We start from the raw sequence: 27,579 nt of genomic DNA, 5'->3' as shown, positions 1-27,579 counted from the left end.
GTCCTTACCCGAGTATGGGCACATCCTCCTGGGCCTTTCTATCAAGACCTTTTCAGATCCTTTCACCATCAGATGTGACACAATTGTATTTTAGAAGACTTACAAAAAGTCATCAGAGGTCTGTTCCTCCTTCCTCGTTGCAAAGCCATTGTGTTCAAGCCTGAAGTACCATACCCCTCCAGTGTGAGTTCAAACAACACCCTTGAAACGACGGGCCATTTTCTGCAAGAAAAAGCCAGTGTGTAGCTCAGATTATCTAATGTAGGTGAAAAGCCAGCTGTGGTTACAACCTTCTAGAACAGCTGCTAAGGCAATGGAGCTTATGATAGGTAAAGGCAAAGGAAAGGTCTGGGAGGACCTAGTTGGTGAGGGATGCAGGAGCTGTCCTGTTCTGTAGTGTAAGGCTTGAGGAACCAGAGGTGCTGCCACCAGCCAGGCCACTCCTAAACAAAACAGAGGAGCTGAAGTTACAGCGACTTTCATCCTTTGCTGTTTGGTGGCCTTTGTTTTTAGTGAAGGTGTAGCCCTGAAGAATTTAAGCATAGGAGAAACAGTTGTTCTTAGCAATTCTTCAGATTGTTTCCTGGACCTCTTGGCCTTTACAAGCCACAGCATAGAAACTGCTGGACGAAACCAGGTAAATAAGCACTCTCTTTGTGCTGTTACCTGTGTTGCAAATGCTGTACACCTGGTGACAAGAACACAAGCTAACAAAGAGAGTAGTTTTTACTTCCAGGATATATACACTACTCAGTACCCATGAGCTACCTCAGTCCTCTAGGCCTAGAGAAAGCAGAAACCAGGATTCACACTTAAATCCCAACACAGGGTTAGGTACACAGAGGACAGGAAATGTAAACCTTCCACATCTCTTGGGTGATTTAATACCTGCACCAGGAGAAGGTGCAAGGTTCTTGCAAGCACCCTGCAGTTGAGCTCCCCACTGTTCTTTGGTGTAGTTTCACGTGAGGGCATCCTGGAGTCAGTGAAACTGTTCTGATTACTCTTGTGGTGTTGTTAAGCCTTACAGGGTGAACTGGCTGGTGGCAGAGGCACACCCACACTGGAAGCAGCAGCAAACACCACCTCTGTGGCTGCTGCACCCTCAGGTGACTGGACCCACATGCCCCTTGGGGCCAGCAATCAGACACATAGACTCACAGGACCATTTAGGCAGTGAAAGACCTTTAAGATTGATTCCAAATGTTAATCCAGCACTGCCAAGTCCATCAATAAACCACAGCTCTCAGCACCACACCTGCACCTCTTTTAAATACCTTCAGGGATGGTGACTCAACCACTTTCCTGGGCAGCCTGTGCCAATGCCTGATCCTTTTGGTGAAGGAATGTTTCACAATGTTCAACCTAAACCTCCTCTGGTGCAACTTGAGGCTGTTTCCTCTTATCACTTGCTCCTTGGGAAAAGAGACTGACACGCACTGTGCCATTCTCGGGGCCAGCAACCAGCCAAGTGCAGGGTCCTGCATCTGGGTAGAGGCAATCCCAAGCACAAATCCAGGCTGGGTAGTGACTGGCTGGAGAGCAGCCCTGAGGAGAAGGACATGAGGGTGCTGGTGGACAAGAAGACATGAGCCAGCAGTGTGCACTTGGAGCCCAGAAAGCCAACAAGATCCTGGGCTGCATCAGGAGAAGTGTGGCCAGCAGGTCCAGGGAGGTGATTCTCCCCCTCTACTGCACTCTGGTGAGACCCCACTTGGGAGTACTGCATCCAGTTCGGGAGCCCCTACTCCAAGAGGGATGTGGAGATGATGGAGCATGTCCAGAGAAGGGCCACGAGGATAATCAGAGGGCTGGAGCAGCTCTGCTAGGAGGACAGACTGAAAAGAGTTGGGGCTGTTCAGTCTGGAAGAGGTTCCCAGGTGACCATCTTGTGGCCTTTCAGGATCTGAAGGGGGCCTACAAAAAAGCCAGGGAGGGACTTTTTAGGCTATCAGGGAGTGAGAGGACCAGGGGAAATGGAGCAAAGTTGGAGGTGGGGAGATTCAGTCTGGATGTGAGGAGGAAGTTGTTCACCCACCATAGAATCATAGAATCAGTCAGGGTTGGAAGGGACCACCAGGATCATTCAGTTCCAAGCCCCCTGCCATGGGCAGGGACACCCTACCCTAGATCAGGCTGCCCACAGCCTCATCCAGCCTGGCCTGAAACACCTCCAGGGATGGGGCCCCAACCACCTCCCTGGGCAACCCATTCCAGGCTCTCACCACTCATGGTGGTGTTTCAGCTGGAGGTGTTTCAGGCCAGGCTGGAGGTGGCTCTGGCCAGCCTGACCTAGGGGAGGGCGTCCCTGCCCATGGCACGGGGGTGGAACTGGCTGATCCCTATGGTCCCTTCCAATCCTGACTGATTCTGTGATTCTCTTGCTCTCCCCCGTGTCAGTGCCCAGCCGCCCGCTCCGCCCGGGGCAGCTGAGCCGCCCCAGCTGCGCACAGGCACAGGCACTGCGCCGCACACCGCCGCGCAGCCGCACAGCCTGAGCACACGCCACATGCGCGCCCTCCGCGCTCCTCCCAGCCACCAGAGGGCGCTGTCCCGGCCGTGTCGCAGCCACCAGAGGGCGCTGTCCTGGCCGTGTCGCAGCCACCAGAGGGCGCTGTCCCGGCCGTGCGCCGCTGCCGCCGGGAAGTGACGCTGCTGTTTTTGCTCCCCGGTTCCGGCGGCGGTGGCTGCGGAGGCCTGGGGTGCCATGGACATCCTGAAAGGGGAGATCAGCCGCAAGCGGCAGCAGCTGGAGGAGAAGGAGCTTGTGGGGGTGAGGGCGGCCGGGACCGGCACCGGAAGCCGCTGGGGGTGGGGGCCCGGGGGAATGCGGTGAGGACGGCCTAAAGCGAAGGCTCGGAGCGGGAGTGGCCCAGGATGGGGCTGGCGGAGGGGAGAGGAAAGGTACTAGGGTAGGAACCTGGGTAAGGGGATCCAGAATTGCCCAGGGTGGGCTTCAGGAGGGTCAGAGGCTGTCTCGGATAAGGTTTGGGAGAATCACGAGCGGCCTGGTTGAGGATTTGGGGAAGAGGAGTAGGAGTAGCCAGGAGTGGGATCAGGGGAGAAACCAGGAGGCGTTTGAGGTTGACAGTACAGAAGCGGCTGGCTCCAGGGTCTTGCTGTGTGCCTCTGTCTTTTGGAACTGTTTTAGTTAGTTATTTCAGGTACTGAGATGAGAAAAAATTGCCCTCTGGGGCACCCTGTGTTCCCTTGTCGCATTACTGCTGCACTCTGTTCATAGCAGGGGTGTGTGTGTGTGTGCTGGCTTAAAAAACACGATTAAAGCAGAGGGCTTGTATGGGTGTCTGACTTTAGGTTTTGCCTTTAGTAGTTGAAGTAGGGGGCTGCGTTTTGAGGCTGTTGTAGATCAAGCAGGCAAAGTACAAAGCAGTAACAGTTACTTAAGTGAGGTGCTTCGGGGTGACCACAGTTGCCATCGTTTGTGTGCCTGGAAGGTCTTACCAAACACGTTTCTACATAGGTGCATCAAGCAAGCTTGCAGAGTGTTTTGTACAAAGGTGATTTCTCCTACTTATTTAACATGAAATGCCCTGTTTTATCTGGTTTAAGCAACTTTCCTGGCCCCTAACCTGGGCCTGGTTGTGCACATCTGCAGTGAAGGCTTGCAGTAACAAGCTCCTGCTTGATTGGTGAGGGATCTCAGCCTTTGTGTTCTGCTGCCCCTCTGCAACACCTGTGTTTTTCTGTAGCACAGGTGGAAGAGTCAGCTGCAAAGTGTTGCTATTCGCAGTAGCTCTCTCTCCAGCTCTGATGGAGTAGCAGTATTAAACAGTAGCCAGGCTGGCAGCAAAGTCTTGTGGCTTTTTTAATCTGTTTTAGAATTGATTGGATGCTGAACTGCTAAGATACTGACCAGCTGAGTCCTGTTCTTACCTCAGCTGTCAGAGTCATTCCAAATAATATTTACTGATGCTGTGATAGGTGCTTTATATATATACACTGTTGAACACATTGTACTTTTAGGTCTGCTTGTATGTCCTGCATCTGGGGAGGAATAGCAACAGGCACCAGTACAGGTTGGGGGCTGCTCTGCTGGAAAGCAGCTCCATGGAGAAAGACCTCATAGTCCTGGTGGGCAGCAAGTTCTCCATGGGGCAACAATGTGCTCTTGTGGCCAGGAGAGCCAGTGGCACCCTGGGGTGCATCAGGAAAAGTGTATCCAGCAGGTCTAGGGAGGTTCTTGTCCCCCTCTAGTCTGCCCTGGTGAGACCAAACCTGGAATACTGCGTTCAGTTTTGGGCTCCCCAATTCAAGAGAGACAGGGACCTGTTGGAGAGGGTCCAGTAGAGAGCCATGAGGATGACTGGGCATCTCCCTTGTGAAGAGAGACTGAGAAATCTGGGGGCTGTTTAGTCTGGAGAAGAGAAGGCTGAAAAGAGAACTTACCCTTGTGTACAATTACCTGAAGGGTGGGTTTAAGTGGATGGGGGCAATCTCTTCTTGGTGGTCAGCAGCAGTAAGACAAGGAGCAGCAGCTGCAAATTGGGACACATAAGGTTTCACCTCAACATGAGGAGAAACTTCTTTACAGTGAAGGTGATGGAGCACTGTAACAGGCTGCCTAGAGATGTTGTGGAGTCTCCTTCTTTGGAGACATAAAAAAACGTGCTGGGGTGCATTCCTGTGTGTACTACCGTAGAGGATACTGCCTTGGCAGGGGGATTGGACTTGATGATCTCTGGAGGTCTCTTCCAGCCTCTAGTGTTCTGTGATTCTGGACAACCAGATGATCAGACCTGGATTTAGTCCTGCCCTTTTTACAGCTTTACAAGTGAGCAGAAAGAAGCAGCTAAACAGAGAGGAGCCTAAGTAAGGAGGCCCAGCCAGCACCCATGGATGATGTTAGAGGACCATCAACTCTCTAGTCTGCTTAACTAGGGAGCCACCAGGCCCCCTAACCTTTGTCCCCTTCCTGTTCACCCAATGTGCACCATAGGGACTTACCAGTGATGACAGGAGAAGGATCCCTCTGCCCAGCTGGGCACAGCCTTTCTTAGGGGGGATTAAAAAGGGGAGTGAGCAGGGAGGTCAAATTGGCCACACCTGGGGTAGGAGGAAACTCCAGCACAGCCTAGGTGCTCTGGGGTTATGGGAGGAAAAAGGGGCAAAATGGGCTGGTTGGAGTGTAAAAGGGGCAGATAGGGTGTTCTGGTGTGATCTGGTATAGGAGGTTGTGTTCTGGCAGAGAGGTTGGACTTGATGATCTCTGGAGGTCCTTTCCAGGCTCTGAGGTTCTGTAATTCTGTGTTATGTGCTGCAAAGTCATTCTGTATTGCTGATTTTCAGAGGTACTTCTAATTAGATTGCTTTCCACGACAACATAGCTATCTCTGTGAAAAGATGCAGCTGAATTCACCAAATCAAGGAAGGAGATTTGAGACACTTTTGTCCAAGCATGCAGAGCTGTAAACTGTTAACAGTTTTCCTCTCTTTTAGGGCAACAAGAAGTACTTCAAACGGAGCGAGTTAGCTAAAAAAGAGGAGGAGGCTTACTTTCAGAGATGTGGTTACAAGGTATGGTAATTGTTCTTCCAGGAATTGGTATGTTTATTTTGAAGTCTACATTTTATTCTCAACAATATAAATGTTCTTAATGGTAATTGTTCTTTGTTCAATCTGTTAATGTTATACATTAGCCTGTAAATGAGAAGCCATCTGGAGAGGTATGAGTTTCCAAACCCCTTTGCAATGCAGGAAAAGATGTGCATGACATACAGCTACTTAAGTTTGTGTTATGGTTTGGCTTTTATTTTTGTTTGTTTGTTGGTTGGTTTTGTTGATTTTTTTTTGGGGGGGGGGAGGTTGTTTGTTTGTGTTATTTTGGGGTGGGTTTTCTTTGGGTTTTTTTGTGTGGAAAGCATGAAGTGGCTTGGGATCAAAGCTTGTCTTCTTTTCTTTTAAAATTGTGCTGTTAGGCATGAACACTGAATCTGATATAGCCACCTTCCCCCACCCCCTTTTTGGGAAAAAGGTGGATACACTTGGATAATTTTATCCATGCAGATAATTTTCATGGTCTTGTCAAAATGCCCAAAAGAAATCAGTATGGTATGGATGCATGTGTAAAAGATCTGCCAACTTTAACATCCCGTACATTTATATTTGGGTTTTAGCCATCAACTCTCAGGCACTGAAAGGCTGCAACAACAGCATTTGTTTGTTTGCTGACAAAATATTACAAAACAATTGGAAACCTAGGGTACATATTGCCACAAATGAGTGATCTGGAAGGCTTTGACTGCCTGGTAGCAGTGTCAAAACAGTAGTTTACTGAAATGGAAAGAATGTTGTTTTTTTCACAAGTGTGTGTGCCTGCCTGCCTGATTGTATGTGTATGGGAGGGGGGTCTGCATTCCCCTGTAGAAGATAGAGGCTTGTAATCTTGTGCTGTTTATAGGCACAAATAAGAGCTTTGTTTTCAATTGAACTTTACCCAGTTAGTGACTTATTCTGAAACCTTGATCTGTTTGTGGAATATTTGAACACCAGTGCCAAAAAGATTATTGAATCTTGCAGCATGTAGTCATGAGAAAATGTTCTGTGAATCCAGTCATTCTTCCAAGTGGAAATGACTACGTGATGCTTTCTGAGCATTAGCTTCAATTCTCCAGAACCTTATGTGGTGGTTAAAATGCTGTTGTCTGTGCTGCTGCAGTGCCAGTTTTGGTTTGAAACTTAACCCTGATAATGGTTTTAAAATAAGTTGCTGCTTTAAATTTAATACCTTCTTAGAGCCTCCCAGATTTCTGTATTTGATTTTTACTGCATTAATAAGATATAGAACATAAACTGATTTCTTTTTAAATTGAACTGTGGGTTTGTTTTTCTTAGACTTAATAAGCTGTAATAATTTGACTTGCTTGAAAACCAAAATAACTGTTGTAAAGATATTGCTTGTAACGTGGAGTCCAGCTGACAGAATGGATCAAATCTTTTCCCCCCAATGCTGCTGTCTCTTTATGATTGATTTCAAGAATGTTTGTAAGTTAAAATGTGTATGTATCCTTCTGCCATGGGCTTGTATTTCTTTTTGTATGCATATATTTACACACTTCTTCCATGTTTTCTGTCCTCTCTCAATTCCCCCTTTCCTGCATTTATGGAAGTTTTAGTTTTCCCCTCCCTCTGTGTTAAGCCTTTATTTGATTGTCTTCTCCTTGCTTGTTCCAAACACCTGTTGTTGTAGGGCTGATTCCTGTGTATGTTAGCGTAGCATTGAGTATAGGTTTGTGGCTGAATCCTTTAGCTGGAGCTGCAGAAGTGGATCTTTATAGCCACAGGGAGTCACACTGACACTGGAGTGTAGGACTGGCCCACTGACCTGAAAGAATAGGAAAGCTTCTTTAGAAAATTCTGTCTAATGTGTTCACCAAACTGATCAGCCCAAGCAGAGACTGGAAATGACAACTCACTGCCCGTGCACAGAGTGCTACAGGGTGCTTTAGGGTTAAGCGGAGGGTTTCCCTTCTAGGAAGTATGGAGAGGAAATAAGGATTCTAGGAAAAACAAGATGCAAGTACTGGAAGTGTTTCCATATTACAGGAATACCACCAACAGCAATCTGCTCATGCTGTCAGAAGTGTCAAATCTGAGCTTATAGAGGGAACTGTAGTTACATGACAGCTGTCTCAAAGTTACTTTGATCAAAGAGTTGTTTTGCATTATTAAAATATTGAGTAATGAAGAAGGAAAGCTCTGTTTGATTCAGAGACCTTATTTTAGATTAAGCGGAGTTGTTAATGAGATCCTATCCCTATGAGGACTCAGAAGTGTCTTTTTTAACCCACAAGAAACTATGCCAAGCTTGTTAGAAAGATGCATTACCTTAGAAAGCACCTCTCAAAACCTGTGCTCTGCTTACTAATACTGTAGGTAATAAACACTTACATGGACAGTAAAGAAGCAGCCCTGCTGTCTCCCTGCCCTTGGGTTTTCATTTCTACTTTGTGTCTGTGCATGTGCTATGCCTGGTGAGCTGGATGAGGAGGATGAGTTGGCTGGGAAGAGCACCTTTCTTTGTGTTTGCCAGCTTATTTTCTGTTTGAATCATTTCCCCCATCTGGTTCATCACACAGCGATGCAGATGCTTTTGCATGGGTAAGGAGGATACGGCAAGGGCAGGAATCAACAGGCAGAGGGTGGATCTGTTGTTTTTGGCACTAGTGCTGACATCTGCCTGCTGAAGTGATTGCCAGACTTTAGCAATTGTTTCCATTTGCTGTGGAGACTGCTTCCTGCCACATACAGAACTGCTATTTAAATACTGATACTTTTAAAAGCCTTTTTGTTCTGTAAAATTCAATTCTAGACAATAAAAACTACACTACTTGGAAGTTTGTATTGTTCTATTACAATCTGTGTTCTGGAGTTCCTGGATCTTTACACTGCTATAAATATATGGGCTTATTTCCACTGGCACACTACTAACTATGTCTGTTGAATATAGGTACAGCAGCAAGAGGAGGAGGAGAAACCGCTGACTTCATCCAATCCAGTGCTGGAACTTGAACTGGCAGAAGAAAAATTACCGATGACCCTTTCCAGACAGGAGGTAAAGTCCCTCAGCATAAATGGAGCACTTGGGTTTACAGCAAATCCATCTGGAATTTCTTGTCAGAGCTTTTTCCAGTGAAGTGTACTGTTTATGGCAGTACAAACAGTAAGCCTCCATTTTTACAATCAACAATTAATGATCATTTTTGCTCGTTAAGGATCTGCTGTCCAATTGTATCCATAGGGAGGTCCAGATGCCCTGTTGTCATGTGAATTTGCATAGGTGTTCTGTAACGTTTTATGGCTCTTTCAGGTGACTTCTAAAATAGTACCCTGAATATTATCCTTGGGTAACACTGAAGATGGCCTGCTGATTTTTTTTCAAGAATTTTTTCCCTCCAGCTTCTTTTCTTTGTTCCTCATTGGTTTGAACCCATAATTGGAAAATAAGTTGTTTTGTCAGTTCACCTTGATTTATAGAAGAAGAAGTCCTGAAGCCAGAGCAGCTGGTGTCTTCTTTGTCCTTCCTAAGGGTAATAATGCCTCTGTGAATGAGGGCTTGCAAACACATCTATACCCTAAAGAAGAGGACAATCAGGAAGTTCAGAAGTACAGAATAATTTCTAATCTTGGAAAAACTGAAATTCACAGCTGAGCTCATCCAAGGATGTCACACATCTCTTTAGTTTTGTGAGATGCTTACCTTTTTTCCACAGGACTATATGACAGGACTTGTGATGTAGACTGCTGGTTTTATGCTTGGTTTGAGTTTTGGGCTGCATGTCCTGTGTAACAATCAACTACTCACTGCTTTTGGTCTACTTGGGTGCATATTTTGGTTGAAGTTTAGGTCTTGCTGTGCCAGCCCTCTACCCACCTTGGTTTTGTAACACACTTCCAAGTCAAGACACAAAATATGTTTTGTAACACATTTGCCAACAGGACACTTGAGTAAATAGTGTCTCAATTGATTTAGTTTCTTGTTGTCCAGCCAGCCTGTTGGAATAATGAAGTGGTGACATAAAGTGAAGGGAAAGCCCATCTCTTGATCACCAAAGCATTGTGTGTTGGTTTACATAACAGTAAGTGTATTGTTGATGGTAATTACGGTAAGCATAAAGAGATTAAGAAGCAATGCATGTGACAAGGAGTTAGGAGAATAAAGTTTTGGCTTTGCCCTTGACTTTGCAAATTGGCCAAGGAAGGATGTTACACCTCTGTTACACTTAGTCTTAGAGTAACTATCACCCTAGATTATGGGACTTAATACTTGCCAAATGCTTAAGGATGAGAATTTTCAGCAAATTAGTCGTGTAGATCAGATGGGACAACCTACAGCCTAGTTAGGGAGTATTTTTATTGCCCTGGACAAGTAGGTGAGTGAAATTACTGTCAAGTTCTTTTGTGATTTTTTTTTTAAACAGTTTTTGAACTCTACAGGAGGGGTGATTATTGTGTCTTTGTTGAGACACAGCAGGAAGAAGTTAGGCTTTACCAAACGACTTGAGGTTTAAGGCAAAATCGAGATTGGTAGCATTTGGAATGACCTTTTGCTGAAATACTGTGGGAATTTTATATTTAGGTTGTAAAGTGTCTGGAACATTTTTCTGCTGCTTAAAATACTGCCATTTCCTCTCCAGTCTGGCTCAGTGTGTTATTCTAAGCAAAGTAAATAAATCTGTCACTCAGGATTTTATTCTGCTTCCTTTAGGAGTTTTGTGTAAGGGAGTGCTTTGATTCTTTCCAGGTTATCAGGAGGTTACGAGAGAGAGGTGAGCCCATCAGGCTGTTTGGGGAAACAGATTATGATGCATTTCAGCGTCTGAGGAAGATAGAAATCCTTGCACCCGAAGTGAACAAGGTAAGACTGGCTAGCTGTGAGCTGTTTATTTGCAGTGAGATAACCCAGTGAAGGCATTGGAGAAGTTGCAGAAAACTGTTAATTTTCGGGAGGGAGAGATAGTACAGAAAAATAATTGCTCCATCTCCTGCATTGCCTGAGAAAGTATGTCCAGTGATGTAGGTTTGTACACAATTACAATTCCTTATGCTAGATAGTTCCCCATAGAAACCTTTTATGCCCTTTTCAGTTGAAAAAGGGACCTCTGGGTGGCAGTGATGGCCCAGCCTTTGCTGTCACCTGCTCCTATACCAGCAGAGAAGACAGTCATTTGCTGTTAAAACTGTCCTGCATTCGTGATTTATATGCATTCCTGAGAAGGTTCAGGTAAGTAAGAGAAGGACTGCATTGTGTCTTTCTGGTATGTAGATGCTTTTTCAGATTCCTTAATTCCAGCACTGTATCTTGTTATGGAAGCTTCATTTCCTTCCCTTTTAAAGTAGCTGTCAATTTTTAAAAATGGCTAAAAAATACCATAGTTGATTCTGAAGAGAAAAAGAATAAATCAGTTAGTTGAGTGAGGAAATGCACTGAGATTTATTTTGCTGTTAACCAAATCTGCAGCCCAACTTAAGAGAGAGACAGTTGGGATTTTCTTCCTTGATTTGTGTCGAGCTGAAGTGTTTGAAATCTCTTTTGCTGGGACTGCCTGGAAGAGGAAACCCTTTTCCTCTTCAAGTCTTTTAGGGGAAAAAAATGAACAGATTTAAATGTACAAAGAAAAAAATCTCCTCATGAAAGCTTCCCCTCCCATGACACTGACAACACTAGTAGGAGTATTGGGAAATAGTGGGTCATGAGTAATACTGTGGTGAATTTTTGTGTTTTATTGTGCTTGTGTTGCTCCTGTTGCTGTATGTTGCTTAAAATAGATAATCACTGTAACTAGTTTGTGGTTCAGACAGTTTTAGACTGTTAAATGATTAATAGGAACATTCCAGACAAGGATGATGATGGAAGAGGGGAAATAACTGTTGCATATCTATTCCCGGTGGAGTGGCTGGCTTTATCTTAGAGTGAAAAATATAATAGTCCTTTATAGAGCTTTATATTTTATGCCTCAAGATATGAATTCAAGTCCTCTGTCTGTGACTAAACTGAATTTCTTGTTCTATTTAAAAGCAACTTTTAACATTTTAATTACATATAAAAAATCATAGAATCAGTCAGGGTTGGAAGAGACCACAAGAATCATCTAGTTCCAACCCCTCTGCCATGGGCAGGGACACCCTACCCTAAATCAGGCTGCCCACAGCCTCATCCAGCTTGGCCTTAAACAGCTCCAGGGATAGGGCCTCAACCACCTCCCTGAGCAACCTATTCCAGGCTCTCAACACTCTCATGATGAAGAACTTCCTCCTCATGTCCAGTCTGAATCTCCCCACCTCCAGCTTTGCTCCACTCCCCTTAGTCCTGTCACTCCCTGATAGCCTAAAAAGTCCCTCCCCAGCTTTTTTGTAGGGCTCCTTCAGATACTGGAAGTTTTTGCTCTAGGAGGTGAATAAGGAGAAGAGGAGCTGAGTTGTATGATCTGCTCCAGCCTCTGCTGAAACAGAACATCTCTTGGTTTGACCTGGCGCACTGGTTCCCTGGGTCAGTACCAGCTGGCTCCAGCCCACCTCAATTCAGCAAAGAGAGTAGGTGGTTTGCAAGAAAGCTTCTAGTTCAAACTTAGGAAAACATTTGTCAACCTGGTACAGTGGTACTCCAGCACTATTTCCACTCCAGCTAAAGAGGCAAAAACTTCCTCCTCACGTGCAGTTCGAATCTCCCCACCTCCAGCTTTGCTCCGTTCCCCTTAGTCCTGTCACTACCTGATAGCCTAAAAAGTCCCATAAAATAAAGTAGCATCAGTTTGAAACCATATATATATGTTTTGAAATTGATTCTACTTTTGAATCACCTGCTCTAGAATAGGGGATTTTAAGCACTTAATCTACATAAAGTGTTCTGCTATGTTTAAGTCATTGGTAATTGGTTATAAAAGGAAACTACTTAAATGAAGGGGTCCTACAAGAAGGATGTAGAGAGACTGTTTACAAAGGCCTGTAGTGATAGGACAAGGGGCAGTGGTTTAATACTAGAGGAGAGAAGATTTAGATTGGATGCTTGGAACAAGTTCTTTACCATGATGGTGGTGGAACACTGGAATGGGTTGCCCAGGATGGTGATTGAGGCCCCTTCCTTGGAGATACTCAAGGTCAGGCTTGACATGGCTCTGGGCAACCTGATCTAGTTAGGGATGTCCCTGCTTACTGCAAAGAGGGTTGGATTAGATGACCTTCGGAGGTGCCTTCCAACCCAAACCATTCTATGATTCCATGAAATGTTTTAGGTGATAGTACTGAGTACTTACCTTATTTATAGCTTTGCTCAGGGCAGGTGTGAAGAATTGTAGAGCTGGTGATTCTTATGATCTGTTTTCTGTTTGTTTTGTGGTGGGTTAGTGCATTACATTTTAAAAAATGCCATGAAGAAAGTCCTAGAAGTTGGTTCAGTCCTCCATGGTTTTCTGGAGAAAATCTGTTAAAAGATCTTTTTGGTAGGTGTGAACATTGCAGAAGTTCATGGACCTGCTTTTTAAGTGTTGAAGCAATCCACAAAGTGTTTCTTGAGTGTAAAATTCAGATGACAAAACTAACCCCTTGTAAACTAAACTGAATTTATATAACTAAAATTCTACAGAGCTTGTTGTTTCTTAAACAGAACTTAGATGCTGAGAGTGACAGTGCTGAACTGCTCTTATTTACTTGAGTATTTCTGCAAATCAAAAATGTCTTGCTTATTTCTAGGGCCTGAGAAATGACCTGAAGGCTGCTCTGGACAAGATTGACCAGCAGTATCTGAATGAAATTGTAGGTGGACAAGAAGCAGGAGATGATGAGTCACAGAATGACTTGAAAGTCCATGAGGAGAATACTACTATTGAAGAACTGGAAGTATGTGATGGGTAAATTTTAATTGAGGGGTTTTAGATGGAGTATGTTGTGAGATCTTCAGGATTGTGTAGACAATGTTATAGTTATCTTGATTTCAACAAACTAATTTGAGCATTCAAAGCATCCTTAAATAGGCTCTACTAGAAAATTTAGGTTTCCAAGCCTTGAGTCGCTCTGTAGACATGAAAACTCAAGGGGTTCTTCTTTACAACATCTCACCAAAAAGGAGGCAGGAGTTGTCTGCAAGGCCTGGAGAAGAGAAGGCACTGGAGAGACTTAGTAGCAGCCTCCTAGTACCTGAAGAGGGTCTACAAGAAGGCTGCAGAGGAACTGTTTCCAAAGGCCTGCAGTAGTAGGACAAGGAAATGTTTTGGAATGAGAAAAGATTTAGATTGCAGGTTAGGAACAAGTTCTTTACTATGAGAATAGTGAAACTCTAGAACAGGTTGCCCAGGGAGGTAGCTGAGGCCCCATCCCTGGAGATGGGCCTGACTCAATGTCAGGATCAACAAGGCTCTGGGCAACCTGATCTAGTGGAGGATGTCCCTGCTGTCAATGTAGGTGGTTTGGACTAGATGACCCTTGGAAGTCCAGCCCACACCTGGATGAGGCACTTAGTGCTGTGGTCTAGTTGATTGGATAGGGCTGGGTGATAGGTTGGACTGGATGATCTTAGAGGTCTCTTCCAACCTGCTTGATTCTAAGATTCCCTCTGCAGGCAAGTTTGTAGTAGAGAATGTAATACAAACACACTGACTAGTCATAAATTCTAAAGTTGTTCCAGTGAGCATTGGAGAGGTTAATAAGCTTTGCACTGATGAATTTCTGCCATGCAAGAATAGTGTATTCTGAGAAATAGACACACAGAAAAAATGTTTGACACAGAAACAGATATCTAAGACAAAAAAAGAGGACATCAGAATATGGCAGATCAAAGAACATGAAAGAATCACAGAGATAATGTAGGCCAGAAACTTCAGTGCTTATAGCCACTATGTTCTGAAAGAAGACCATGGTGTTTGTGTGCCATGAAAGGTGTTCAGCACCTGGCATCTTAGAGTAAAGCTGTGAAGAGCACATTCACTTGAGCTGTGAGGGCCTTTACTCTGAATCTCAAAGTCTCTGCATCAATTAATCTCCATAACATACCTGCAAAGGGGTGTTTAAGAATTAACCTGATTTATATGTGAAAGCTTGAATGAGTGCATTATTATTTGGAAAGTCTTTGGTGTGGGTTTCTTTATGTTTCTTTTGTTTGCTTGGGGCTTGGTTTTGTTTTGCTTGTTTTATTTTTGTTAAAGTACAAGAGATTCTGGTTTAAAATAACTGTAGTACCAGAATGGGTACTACTTGCAGTGAAGCTGCATTTTATCGATGTGTTAGTTACCCAGGTGTCTCCTGTTTGGGTGTTCCCTGCCCCCTCCACTCTGGAAATCACCCAAACTAGACTCAGCTGGCTCTGGAAGTTTGAATGAAGCTTATATCTACAGCTTAGCAGAATATACAAGCGGATATGTACAGTTTATATACAAGGTAAAAGGTAATACAGGAACACAACAGCCCTCCCAGAAACCTGAGTCCCCAGGAGGGGCTCCCAACCACCCTTCCACCTTTCCCCACCTCTCAACCTTACCCCAGATGTTGCCTTGTGCCCCAAGGAAGAATGGAGGGTTGGCCAGGGGGGTTGGGAAACAAGTGGATTAATCAGAGAGACAGAGGGTGAGGTTAGAGAGAAATGCAGCCCACGGTCTGGACAAAGAGCCACTCCCTTATCTATGTTTGGATTCTTGCTCTTATGCTTCTCAGCAAGCCTATGAGTGAAGTAGACATCACCATTGTTTCCCTTTCACAGCCTGTAATCTAGTTCTTCTCACCAAAACGTTCTAGCTGGCTTCAAACTAGCACATAGGGGTACTAGGCTTGGTTTGATACTTGAGAGTTGTCTTTCTCTGAAAAGTCTGAAGACATTGCAGTCTTAATTTTGTGTTACTTTACATTCCCTTGAGCATTAAAGCTTACCCTGAGCTGGGCTCCAGATCTAGAAGCTTTTAAAAGTAAAACTCACTTAGGAAATGTGAGGGGAATGGAAATAGATTACAAATCCAGCTGCATCTATTGGGAAAACGTTGTCAAAATTGCTGTTATCTTAACAGTGTTGAGGTTTTGGCAGGAAGCTACAGTATTAGAACATACTATTGGATTTATTTTTTTTTGGGTGGGTTTGGTTGTTTGGGTTTGATTTTTAGAACTTACTTGTTTTTTCCAGATTTGTTCTTTCCATTTCACAGTTGCAATTAAATGAAACGAAAAAAAAAAAGCTGCAGTACATCAGAGAATTGAAATAGCTTAAGAAAATGATTGGATTAATTGATGCCTCTGGGGATCACAAAAAAAAAAATGCAGTGCACCCACATTTACCCTGTCAGACAGCTGCTAATTATGCCACTAATTTAGTAGTTAATGAATGAAAAATTACTATTCCATTGTCTTTTCAGAAAGAAACCTATTGGTTTCTTGACTTAGTTTTCAATCAGTCAATCTCAGCAGCATATTTAGCTGTTTTGTTCTGTTTCCTAACTAGTGTTTTGGATGACATGTGGGGACAAGGTTCCTCAAGGACACTGACTTCAGGCTTTTGTGAGCACCTCAGCCTGGGTACCCGTTCAGAAACTCAAACCAGAAAGAAATGGGAGGAGATCTGAGGGTTATTTTTAGTGTGAAATGGTGCAAACTGGTTGCACTGGTGCAGCTCTCCCTGTCTGTGTGCAGTCACTCTATGAGGCAGAGCTGGGCCCACAGCCAGAGTCTCTCCCCATGCCCCTTGTGCCACTGTCCTGTGCAGGTGACACAGCCAGGGCTGGGCTGTGTGTGCACTTCAATCTTCTGCTATTTTTCTCTTGTTTTTCATGCACACAATAATGGCCAGGCAGAGCCTTTACACTCTTTCTCTCTCTCTGCCCAGCACAATGAGGGGAACTGTTGTGTGAAGGGCAGGATAGAGTGGGAGTGTTGAGAGAGAGGGGCAAATAGAGTTTCACAGGCATGAAAGAGCAGACTTTAGGTGAGCATTTGTCTTTGGGGCTGTTCGGCCTGGAGAAAAGGCAGCTCTGGAGAGAATATAGAGCAGCCTTCCAGTACCTGAAGGGGGCTACAAGAAACTTGGGGAGGAACCTTTTACAAGGGTTTGTAGTGATAGGATGAGGGAGAATGGATTGAAGCTGGAATAGGAGAGATTAGGAAGAAGTTCTTTTACAGTGAGGGTGGTGAGACAGTGGAACAGGTTGCCCAGGGAGGTTGTAGATGTGCTCTGCCTGGAGGTGTTAAAGGCCAGCTTGAATAAGGCCTTCAGCAACCTGGTCTAGTGGAATGTGCTCCTGCCCATGTCAGGGAGTTGGAACTAGATGATCTTTAATGTCCCTTCCAACACAAACCATTCTGTGGCTCTGTGGTCCTATTACTGCTGGAGTTTATTACAGTTCCTGGTGTAAATCATGCTCTGCTGTGGTAGTGGCAAACTTCTAGACAGCGTGGAAATAATTTCCTTTTCTTTGCCCCTTCTAGGCTCTGGGAGAATCCTTAGGACAGGGCGATGACCACTATGACATGGACATCATAACAAAGTTCTTGAAGGTAACAGACTTATTTTTTATCTGTAGGTATCCCATAGATACATTTTGTGAATAGCAGGGATGGTTCCAGCTTCTTGGTTTTTCTTAAATGCTTGGCACTCCCCGGTCTTGGTTAGTCACAATAGTGGCTTCTGCTAGACCTGGGAAAAGAGCTGTTGGGAAAGCAGCATTCTTCAAAATCTGGTTCTGCTTTTCCAGACAAAATAAATGTGGCTTTGATTTCCTTGTGATAATGGAGGCAGTTGTGTGTATAGTTGCTTGTATGTACAGCTATGGAATTTTTCACTTCCAAAGAATCCCTGCCTCCTTTCCCAGGAGCTCTGCAAGCTGAAATGAAATGTCACCTTCTAGTGTGGTGTGAAGTAAGAGCATTTTAAAGGAAGTTCCCTGGCTTTGCTGAGGAAACAGGTTCAAATGGTTAGTAGAAAATTGTTCCCTGGCAGGAAGCCAGTACTGCCTCTCATTTGAATCAGCTGGTCCCTCTCTACCTATTGTGGTGATCAAAAGTCACAGCAGTTTGTGTGTATGAGGTACACTGGCATTTGAGTGTAGTTTGGACTGGGCAAAGAAAGCTCAAAAATGGTTTTCCAGGTGGAGAGAAGGTATATTTGTCATGTTTACTTTCTGTTGTGTTGCATTTTCCCTGTTGTCTTTACTGTTCCTTGGCTGTGTCCTCGAATGTAACCCTGTAACAGCATCAGTGTTCTACTTAGATATCTGCTCTTTATGTCCCTCTCCTCCCTCCCACAAGTGATACCTGTGCTGTTGTTTCCTTGTCCTTTCTGTGCATGCCCCTCTTTCACCTGCACGTTTTTATGATAAGAGGGTTGTTTGTAGCCCTCTTTCCTATTCCTCTGCAAGAAGCTTCTTGGCTGTTTAATTCAGATTTCTCTGAACACACAGTTTTGCCTCGGTGGCCTGCACCACCGTCGCTGTCTGTTTTGCTGAGGCAGTCACTAGGTGGCACTGTGACATAAATTTACTCGTGCCTCTCGCAGTTTCTTCTCGGAGTTTGGGCTAAGGAGCTGAACGCCAGAGAAGACTACGTGAAACGGGGCGTGCAGGGCAAGCTGAACAGTGCCACTCAAAAGCAGACAGAGTCATACCTGAGGCCTCTCTTCAGAAAGCTTCGGAAGAGGGTGAGTCACTTTTAAATGCCACTAGAGCTGGTGGAGCAAGTCCAGAGCAGGGCTGGAACACCTCTGCTATGTGGATAGGCTGAGGGAGCTGGGGTTGTTCAGCCTAGAGAAGAGAGGAGTCTGGGGCAACCTTAGAGCTGCCTTCCAATACCTGAAGGGATCCTGTAGAAAGACTGGAAGGGGACTTTTCATAAGAGTGTGCTTGGGGAAGTGTGGCTGGAAAACTGCCTAGCTCAAAGGAACCTGGGGATAGTAATTGACAAGCAACTGAATATGAGTGAGCAATGTGCCTAAGGGGCAAAGAAAGCCAGTGGCTTCTTGGCTTCTGTTAGAAATGCTGTGTCCAGCAGGAGTAGGGAGGTGATTGTCCCCTCATACTCTGCTCTGGCCACACCTCAGGTATTGTGTTCAGTTTGGGGTACTTCATTACAAGAGGGCTGTTGAGGTGCTGGAGAGAGTGCAGAGAGCTGGTAAGGGCCTAAGGAATAAATCTTACAAGGAGTGACTGAGGGAGCTGGGGCTGTTTAGCTTGAAAAAGAAAAGGCTAAGGGGAGGCCTCATAGCTGCCTACAGCTGCCTGAAAGGATGTCGTGGAGAGGTTGGTGCTGGTCTCCTCTCGCAGGCGAATAGTGATAGAACAAGGGGGAATGGCTTCAAGCTGCAGCTGGGTGGGCTTAGACTAGATATTAGGAAATAACTTTTTCATGGACAGAGTGGTCAGGCATTGGAATGGGCTGCCCAGGGAGGTGGCCGAGTCACCAACCTTGGATGTGTTTAAAAGTTGTTTGGATGTGGTACTTGGGGATATGGTATAGGGTGAACCTTGTAGAGTAGGGTTATTGGTTGGACTTGGTGATCCTGAGGGGCTTTTCCAACCTGAATGTTTCTGTGATTCTCTCTAGCAGTAGGACAAGGGGGACTGGTTTTAGTCTGAGGGAGAGTAGGTTCCGACTGGATCCTACAAAGATGTTCTTCACTGTGTGAGGGTGGTGAGACTCTGGAATAGGTTTCCCAGGGAGGTTGTGAATGCCTCCTTCCTGAGGGTGTTCAATGCCAGGTTGGATGAGGCTTTGAGCAGCCAAGTGTAGTTGAGAAGTTCCCCTGCCCATGGCAGGGAGGTTGGAGTAGATGGTCTTGGAGATCTCTTCCAACCTAAGCCATTCTATAATGCACCGTAAGACCACTTGCATTTTTGAAAGCAGAAGTTATCTTTCCTAAGGTAATGTTGTCTTCACTGAAGCAGAGAGGATGAGTGAGTTGGTCTGGATTTGTGTCTAGACTCCCAGTTCTGACCTTTTTATCTTGATCAGTGAAATCTGCCAACCCACTTCTTTTCCTGGTGTTGCTTAATTTATCACCTGTTCATTGGCTTGCAAAGATGACAGAGAACTGGGTTTATATTTTAGTCTTGCCACTAGCTATGAGGTGTAACCAATTAACCTCTCTTGCTTCAGATGCTTCCTATAAATAACAAAGATAAGTTCCTTTGTTAAACTCCTCAAGCTAGGGCAAGTGCTAAACTTTGTATAACTGCTGAGTGAGATGTTTTTCCTGAGCTGCTGTTCTACAGTAAATCTGTCTGGTTTTGTTTTCTCCTGTAGACACTTCCTGCAGACATCAAAGAATCAATAACAGATATTATTAAGTTCATGTTGCAAAGAGAATATGTGAAGGTATGTTTTTCTACACTCTTCTAGCATGTTGGGACTATGTACTTCTAATAGGTTGAGTTGATTGCTTCAGCATTCACTTTTGTTTTTTTGCATTTTGAAGATACATAGCTGGAAATACACACAAAAAAACCACAAAACACCTTAAAAATGTCTGTTAAAGGTTAGGCTCCAGGTAGTGTTTGATCCACAGCCTGCATGAAGATCACCTGAGGTTGGTGAAACTGCAGAGCTGTGAAAGCACTAAGGGAATTTTTCTCAGAGATCATTGTACTAAGTTGCAGAAGAATTCTGTATGTGAAGCCTGGTATTGTAAAGTTCAGTGGAAGAGTTAAATTGACAGTAATGGGTGTTGAGTAATTAATTAGGGATTGAGAATGTTACTGACTATGAGGCACTGTTCTTTTCTTTGGCTCCACTCATATTAGCTGTCAGGTGAGATTGAGGTAAATCGATGAAAAGTTCTTTGGACAAAATCTGCTTACTGCAGGAGGCAGAAGTAGTTTGGCACACAAGATCAAAGGCAGGATTAGATTTTGTGTGTAGCTGCCTTCAGAGGTTACTGCAGCTTGTGTTTGCAGAGGAAATCGAGCTGTATTTTGCCTTTACGTTTCTAGTATTCATTATTCTTGTGAAGATTGTGATTGCCAAATAAGCAAGCAAACCTGCCTTTGTACTGAAAAAACTTAAGGTGGCCTAAGGAAAGTTTAATCCAAATCATTTGGAAGTAGGACTGAGAGTGTGGGATGCATGATAGTGGAGTTTTGTTTTGGTCATCATCATGATGCTGAAATGACCTTTCCAGTACCTTCCCAAACAAAGTGGCAAGCGTGCAGGAATGTGCTGTATCTCAGGGGTTAATCAATTGTGCTTCTCCAGAAGAAAGATACTTGGCTTTATGTAAACTTTTTACAGACTGATTGGGGGTGGGGGAAGGGTTTGTATGTGTTGAGTACACATTTGGAAGTTTGATTTTGAATTAGGTTAACGAGCCTTGTGCTTTTAATGGTACTCATATCCTTTTCTGCATTGCTTCCTTAGAGACTTGTTCCTTTGTCTGCTGTTGTACTGCTTTTCTGCTCCATGCAGCATAGTGGCTACTGTCAGCCACAAATTCTTACTGCTTTGCTGGATGAAATGCTTAAAAGATTTAAATTTTGAAATCAACATGTGGCAGTAAGGAAATGCCAGAATGCAGGTTGTCCACTAAAACATTGTTAACCCTGTTGGTGACAGTCCCAGAAGGGTCTTTAATTGCATGATCACATATTGTGTTTCATCACAAAACTACATTTAAGTCGTCAAGTAGGTACTGAAGACTGTTCAGGTTCTGCCTCGTGTAAGTGAAGATTTAAATCCCTTCAGGTTTAGTCTCACCAGGGCCTGCAACTCCCTGCCTTGTTCATTATTCACCTCCCAGATTGGTCAGTGCTAACGGGGAAGAAACTGCAGCCACTGGTCTTGACTGCTGCTTGCTGTGCAGTCTCTAAGTGGGAGATGATAAATGAACTATCAGTGAGTCGCACATCTGCTTGCTGACAGTGGACAGTGTCCTGCTCCAAGTCCCTCTTGAAGCTGTGTTCATATTATTGTGTGTCTGTCCCGGCCACTCACTCCCAGATTCTCTGCTCTCAGAGGTTTTTTAAGTCTTTGTACTTCTCTTCCTTTCCCTCTTTCTGTTCGTTGTCCCTTCAAGTTTTATCCCTGTTCTTCCTCAGGAATGTTGTCTTCTGTAGCTTTAGAAATGGGATCTGCTCTCTTGATCAGAAAATTTCAGATTCATTCAGTGTTGCTGTTTCTCTGTTCATCAACAGTGTTACAAATGTGCTCATCTAACACAGTTTCATAGAGAGGTGGTTCTCAGCCTTACTGGAGGTTCACTTCTCTCCCTGAGCACTGCCAGGCCCCAGAATGCTCCCATGTTCCAGGTGGTCTCAGTTCTGTGCACAGAACACAGAACTGCAGTGGGTTGAGCTCGCAGCCAGGCACTTTGATCTAGTCTGCACCCAAAGGAGGTGACAACAGAAAGGCTTTTTGGAATCTGAGTTGCACACATCCCAGTAAACCTATTAGACTTCCTCATCCAGTGCTTGCTGTCCTCACGCTGTGGGTGCTGTCTGTAGTTCTTGCTTCCCTCAGTGTTCAGTGTAACCACGATGTGTATTTGGGAAGTGTGTGGTAAAATTGGTTCAATATTGTGCAATGAAACCTGATTCAGGGAGACTGGAATAGCTGTTGCTGTTGTATCTGGCAATGCAAAAAGGCTCTGCTTTGATGTCCTGTCTGTTCTGCTGAGTGTGCACACGCTGTGTCCCTTCAGGCAAACGATGCCTATCTTCAGATGGCCATTGGAAATGCTCCCTGGCCTATCGGCGTCACCATGGTCGGCATCCACGCGCGAACCGGGCGCGAAAAGATCTTCTCCAAGCACGTAGCCCACGTTCTCAACGACGAGACTCAAAGGAAGTACATTCAGGTAATGGGAGCTCGGGAAATCCAGCAGGCTTGCTTTGCCAGGTAGGAGATCTTTGAAGAACACTGGTTGCATAGTGACAGGTAGTGCGATAGATAATAGGCTGAAGATGAGGCAGCAGTGTGCCCAGGTGGCCAAGAGAGCCAATGGCATCCTGGCCTGCATCAGGAACAGTGTGGCCAGTAGGACGAGGGAGGTTATTCTTCCCCTGTACTCAGCACTGGTCAGGCCACACCTTGAGTACTGTGTCCAGTCTGGGCCCCTCAGTTCAAGAGAGATGTTGAGGTGCTGGAATGTGTCCAGAGAAGGGCGACAAAGCTGGTGAGGGGCCTGGAACACAAACCCTATGAGGAGAGGCTGAGGGAGCTGGGGGTGATTAGCCTGGAGAAGAGGAGGCTCAGGGGTGACCTCATTGCTGTCTACAACTACCTGAAGGGACATTGTAGACAGGTGGGGGTTGGTCTCTTCTCCCAGTCAATGACCAACAGAACAAGGGGATGCAGTCTCAGGTTGTGGCGGGGGAAGTATAGACTGGATGTTAGGAGGAAGTTCTTCACAGAGAGAGTGATTGGCATTGGAATGGGCTGCCCAGGGAGGTGGTGGAGTCACCGTCCCTGGAGATGTTGAAGCAAAGCCTGGATGAGGCACTTAGTGCCATGGTCTAGTTGACTGGCTAGGGCTGGGTGCTAGGTTGGACTGGATGATCTTGGAGGTCTCTTCCAACCTGGTTGATTCTATGAGAAGGTCCTAGAAATGAACAGTTGCCTTCGTTTGGGAAGAGCATAGGATCAGGCAACCTCTAACAAGTTGCTGTTAGGTCATCTTGAACCTGAAGGCTCTGTAGTGCTGGGTTAGGAACCAAGTCCAATGAATGTTTTTGTCTTAACTATTGTGATTCTGTATGAACACTAAAGTATCTGTGAAGGCATGTTTTATTTTCCAGACCTTCTTCACTGCTTAACTCATGGTTGTATCATCATGTGTGGAATTTTATACCATGAAATGTACTCCTTCTGACTCTTTCTGCAATTGGAAAAGTACATTCATTCTTCAGATGTGTTTCTTCAACATGTGGACTCAGAATTCCAGGTTCAGTTCCTCATGTGCATATTCATGCTTGTGTCATGAAGTGCTATTGTTTGTAGAATTCATAGCAGTGGTGTTTTTCTCCTCTGATGTTTCAGTGGTAGTGGGTGGAACAGGTCTGAGGGAACAAGTCCTCTTTGCTTGTATTGCTACATATATTTGCCTCTTGCCAGTTGCAGTTTCGTTAAGGACATTTTAACTTTACTCTGAAGCCTCCAGAGCAGCATTGTGGTGCTCAGGTTCTGCCAGTATCTTGTTGCTGTGGCAGAAGGATCCCCATTGCTTTTCAACTTTTGCAGGTATCTGCAAGCAGATTGCTTGTAAAATATAATTTCTCCTTCCTTGAGTCTCTTTGTACTGGGGCTACAAGTAGAACCTTTGGTTTCTCTTCAGCTATAGGCTTTAATATCATCATCCCAGAAAATATCAGTGTGTAGACACATAGAGAGCCAACTAATTAAATTTGACAATTGTTTTGTGAGGTGAAAATGAGCACATGGATTGCACATCTTCAGAGATGACTTCCAGTTGGTGTAATACTTGCCTGGAAGTATTTAATGACTGAAATAGCTTGTGTTAAACCAAGCAGTTTTAGTGTTAGCCTGTGTTAAAGAGGGAGTTTGAACTTGGAAGGAAGATTGTTATTGGCCTTAACGTGGCCGTAATACTTCTTGTCCAGCTGTGTTGAAAATGTGTCTGTTTTCCACTCTTCTAGTAGAAAAATCTGCATTCTGAGGTTTTGCTTGATCTCTCAGCAGTCCTCCTTCTGTGGAGGTCTCTTCCAAACCCTAATATTGTGCAATTCTGTGATTGATTTGTGTGTTAAACTTGAGAGAAAACTATCGCAGGGTGTCTGTCATGTTGGTTTTTGGCAGTCAGTGCCTTTAAAGAACCAAAGAGTTGACACTGCATTTTTTCTTGGTAGGTACTTCAGTTTGCTTCCATGGTGTAGGTCAGGTGTGGCACCACCATGGGGAAGACTGATACTCAGACCTCTCTTCCCAGGAAATTATTCAGTTCCTTTTGTAACTCTGCAGCTTGTTTTCATAGAATCAACCAGGTTGGAAGAGACCTCCAAGATCATCCAGGCCAACCTATCCCTCAGCCCTATCCAGTCAACTAGACCGTGGCACTAAGTGCCTCATCCAGGCTTTTCCTGAACACCTCCAGGGGTGGTGACTCCACCACCTCCCTGGGCAGCCCATTCCAATGCCAATCACTCTCTCTGTGAAGAACTTCCTCCCAACATCCAGCCTATACTTCCCCCGCCACAACTTGAGACTGTGTCCCCTTGTTCTATTGGTCGTTGCCTGGCAGAAGAGACAACCCCCACCTGTCTACAATGTCCCTTCAGGTAGTTGTAGCCAGCAATGAGGTCACCCCTGAACCTCTTCTTCTCCAGGCTAATCACCCCCAGCTCCCTCAGCCTCTCCTCATAGGGTTTATGTTCCAGGCCCCTCACCAGCTTTGGTGGCAGAAATTGCATTTTGCACTACAAAAGGTTTCTTTTAAATGTCATTCCTTGTTGGTAGTATTATTTTCTCCTGTAGTGGTGAAGAGGCATTACTGGAATCCTTCACTATCATAGAATTGTAGGGGTTGAAAGGGATCTCTGGAGATTGAGTCCAACCCTCCTGCCAAACAAGACCGCTTAGGGCAGGTCACACAGGAACACATCCAGGTGGATTTTCAAAGTCTCCATAGAAGGAGATTCCACAACCTCTCTGGGCAGCCTGTTCCAGTGCTCCATCACCCTTACTATAGAGAAGCTTTTCCTCAGGTTGAGGTGGAACTTCCTGTGTTCCAGTTTGTATCTGTAGCTCCTTGTCGTATTACAGTGCACCACTGAAGAGAGACTGGAACCTTCTTGGCACCCACCCTTCAGATATTTGTAGGCATTGATAAGGTCTCCTCTCAGTCTGCTTTTCTCCAGGCTAAACTGCCTCAGGTCTCTCAGCCTTTCCTCATCAAACAGATGTTCCAGTCTTTTCATCAATGTAGCCCTCCACTGGATGCTCTAGCATATCCCTATCCCTCTTGAACTGACACAGAACTGGACACAATACTCCAGATGTGGTCTTACCGGGACAGAGTAGAGGCAAAGGACAACATCCCTTGACCTGCTGGCCACAATCTTCTTAATGCACCCCAGGGCACCATCGGCCTTCTTGGCCATGAGGGCCCATTGCTGTCCCATGGGTAACTTACTGTCCACCACTGTGAGTCTGTCATGAAGGACTGTGTCTCTAGTCTCTTCTGTTGTGTCTCAGAATATATTCTAGATAACTTGGCACTTTGCAGGCAGGAAGGCTCATAAAAGCTGGAAAAGCAACCAAACTTGAATAACCCAACCCCAAAATAGCATCCGTTTGCCTGGAATCCCTCTGGTGAAGCTTACAAATCATGTGGGCTGCTCAATTGGTCTGACAGCTGCAGTTTTATTACAGAATTATCCTCATGTTGTTAATTCCTAGGGGCTGAAGAGGCTCATGACCATTTGCCAGAAGCACTTCCCGACAGACCCGTCCAAGTGTGTGGAGTACAACGCGTTATGAGGCGCTGCAGCGGCCAAGGCGTGACTCGTATCATGATCTCCAGGACCCAGAGAGGACTGAGGAGACAGAGTTTGTGCTTTAACACAAGCAGGATCCTAGAGTGAGCTTTGCAAGACACCATAAAGCAGCAGATTTTCTCCTGTTTTCATTTTTACAAGCCCCATTTATTGAGATTTATTTTTAGATCTGTGCTTCATGCTGAACACCTTTGATCTAGAGCAGGGCAGGGGGGTGGTGAAGGGGTTATGAGCAGGACCATGACCCATGTTTTTACTTGGGTATTCAGGGAACTGTACAGACTGAAGTGCTTCCCATGCCATACAGCTTTGGATGAGACTCAGTCCAGCAGTGGAGCTTTCTTGGCTCCTTTCCCCTTGGAGACTCATGTGGGGAGATGATTGGAGGGAAGCAGCTGAATCTGAATCTTGGTTATTTCTGTAAATACAAAGACTTTAATAGCTAATCTTTTCATGTGGTATTTATCAGGAGGGGAAAAAAAAGAGAGGTTTATATATTTCTCAGCTGAAAAGTACATCCAGCCTCTGTGAAAAGAGGTTTTGATCTTAAATGCATCTGATTTGGCTTCTTTTGGTTGTGGGTTGTTGGGTTGTTTTTTTTTTCAGTAATGACATTTTTAATGTAAACCTTCTGAGCTTGGAGGAAGTAATCTTAATGGCTCTGGAGGCTTTCAAATCCCATTTCCATACATCTGGAGAAAATTTCAGTCTGCTGGGAATTGCACAGAAAAATAATTAGGACCTCCCAATGACCACTGACAGTATCTCTAGCACTGTGCATCTTGAATGAAAATGGTGAAGAAGCTCCCAGAAAGGATGGTGTCAAATTCTGCATGAAGAGTGAAATGCTGAAGCTTTGTCAGTGGTGCAGGATGAAAGTCTTGGACTGAAATAATCTGCTTTTTTTTTCATTACAAGAACAGCAGCACCTCTGCAGCACTATGAACAGGTCCTTCTCTTAAGGAGGCCTTTCTAGGACCTACAGTGAGCTCCAAACAACTGGTTGGTCATTGCAGGGGCTGCTAATGACTGTCACTACCCACATCCCTGGTGGTCCACATGTCACCTTTGGCCCCTCAGATCCAGCGGAGCCAATGCAGAGTCTGCTTCTCTGCCTCTGGAGTGGGTGGAGAAGGTTGGATCAGGGGGTCAGGTCCTGACTACCTGGGCTTGGACTCAGGCTGTTGGTTGAGCCTGGTATCCTGTTACCACTCCAGTGAGGCAGCAGCTACATCTTTTGGTTCATCTGGCACTTGTGAGCTCTGGACTTGAGCTGCTGCAGTAGTAGGCCCAGTGGTAAGACTTGGCACAATGTGAACAGAACCACTTGCTGAAGACATCTGTCAATATCCAGGTGTACTGGTGTGTCAGACTGCTCATCTTGACTGGAAGCATAGAGTGGAAACCTGTGTCCTCTTCTGAAAGAGTGGCCCATCTAATGGAGGATGTCCCTGCTCACTTCTGGGAGGTTGGACTAGATGACCTTTGGAGGTCCTTTCCAATTCAAACCGTTCTATGATTCTGTGATCTCCTGTGGGTATTTACAGAGTCCCATGGCACTGAGATGTGTTTCTGGGGAATTCATGCTGGCACTGAGTTTGGAGGAGTGTCTAGAGGAACTTCAGGGATTTCTGTGGACTCTGGATTCCACAGTGCT

General features: G+C 45.0%; 1 protein-coding gene across 7 annotated transcripts; it reads left to right on the top strand.

The window, feature by feature from the left end:
• The first annotated feature begins 2,622 nt into the window (after positions 1 to 2,622).
• PRPF18 (pre-mRNA processing factor 18) lies at positions 2,623 to 26,473 on the top strand. Of its 7 annotated transcripts, none has more exons than XM_064142615.1 (12): positions 2,625 to 2,773; positions 5,458 to 5,535; positions 5,658 to 5,684; positions 6,996 to 7,016; positions 8,468 to 8,572; positions 10,262 to 10,375; positions 13,207 to 13,353; positions 16,915 to 16,983; positions 17,981 to 18,121; positions 19,723 to 19,794; positions 22,112 to 22,267; positions 25,825 to 26,368. In XM_064142615.1, exons 1-12 carry the CDS (start codon positions 2,708 to 2,710, stop codon positions 25,903 to 25,905), a joined length of 1,077 nt encoding a protein of 358 aa, XP_063998685.1. In that variant the 5' UTR covers positions 2,625 to 2,707; the 3' UTR covers positions 25,906 to 26,368. The 7 variants fall into 7 exon arrangements, with proteins under 7 accessions (XP_063998688.1, XP_063998689.1, XP_063998690.1 ...); XM_064142621.1 differs by lacking the exon at positions 2,625 to 2,773 and adding an exon at positions 3,493 to 3,518; XM_064142618.1 differs by lacking the exon at positions 17,981 to 18,121 and having other exon boundaries at positions 2,623 to 2,773; positions 25,825 to 26,473.
• The last annotated feature ends 1,106 nt before the right edge of the window (positions 26,474 to 27,579 follow it).

Source organism: Pogoniulus pusillus, chromosome 4, assembly GCF_015220805.1.
Source record: "Pogoniulus pusillus isolate bPogPus1 chromosome 4, bPogPus1.pri, whole genome shotgun sequence".
Lineage (NCBI taxonomy): Eukaryota > Metazoa > Chordata > Aves > Piciformes > Lybiidae > Pogoniulus > Pogoniulus pusillus.
This window is presented reverse-complemented; position numbering and strand designations above follow the sequence as displayed.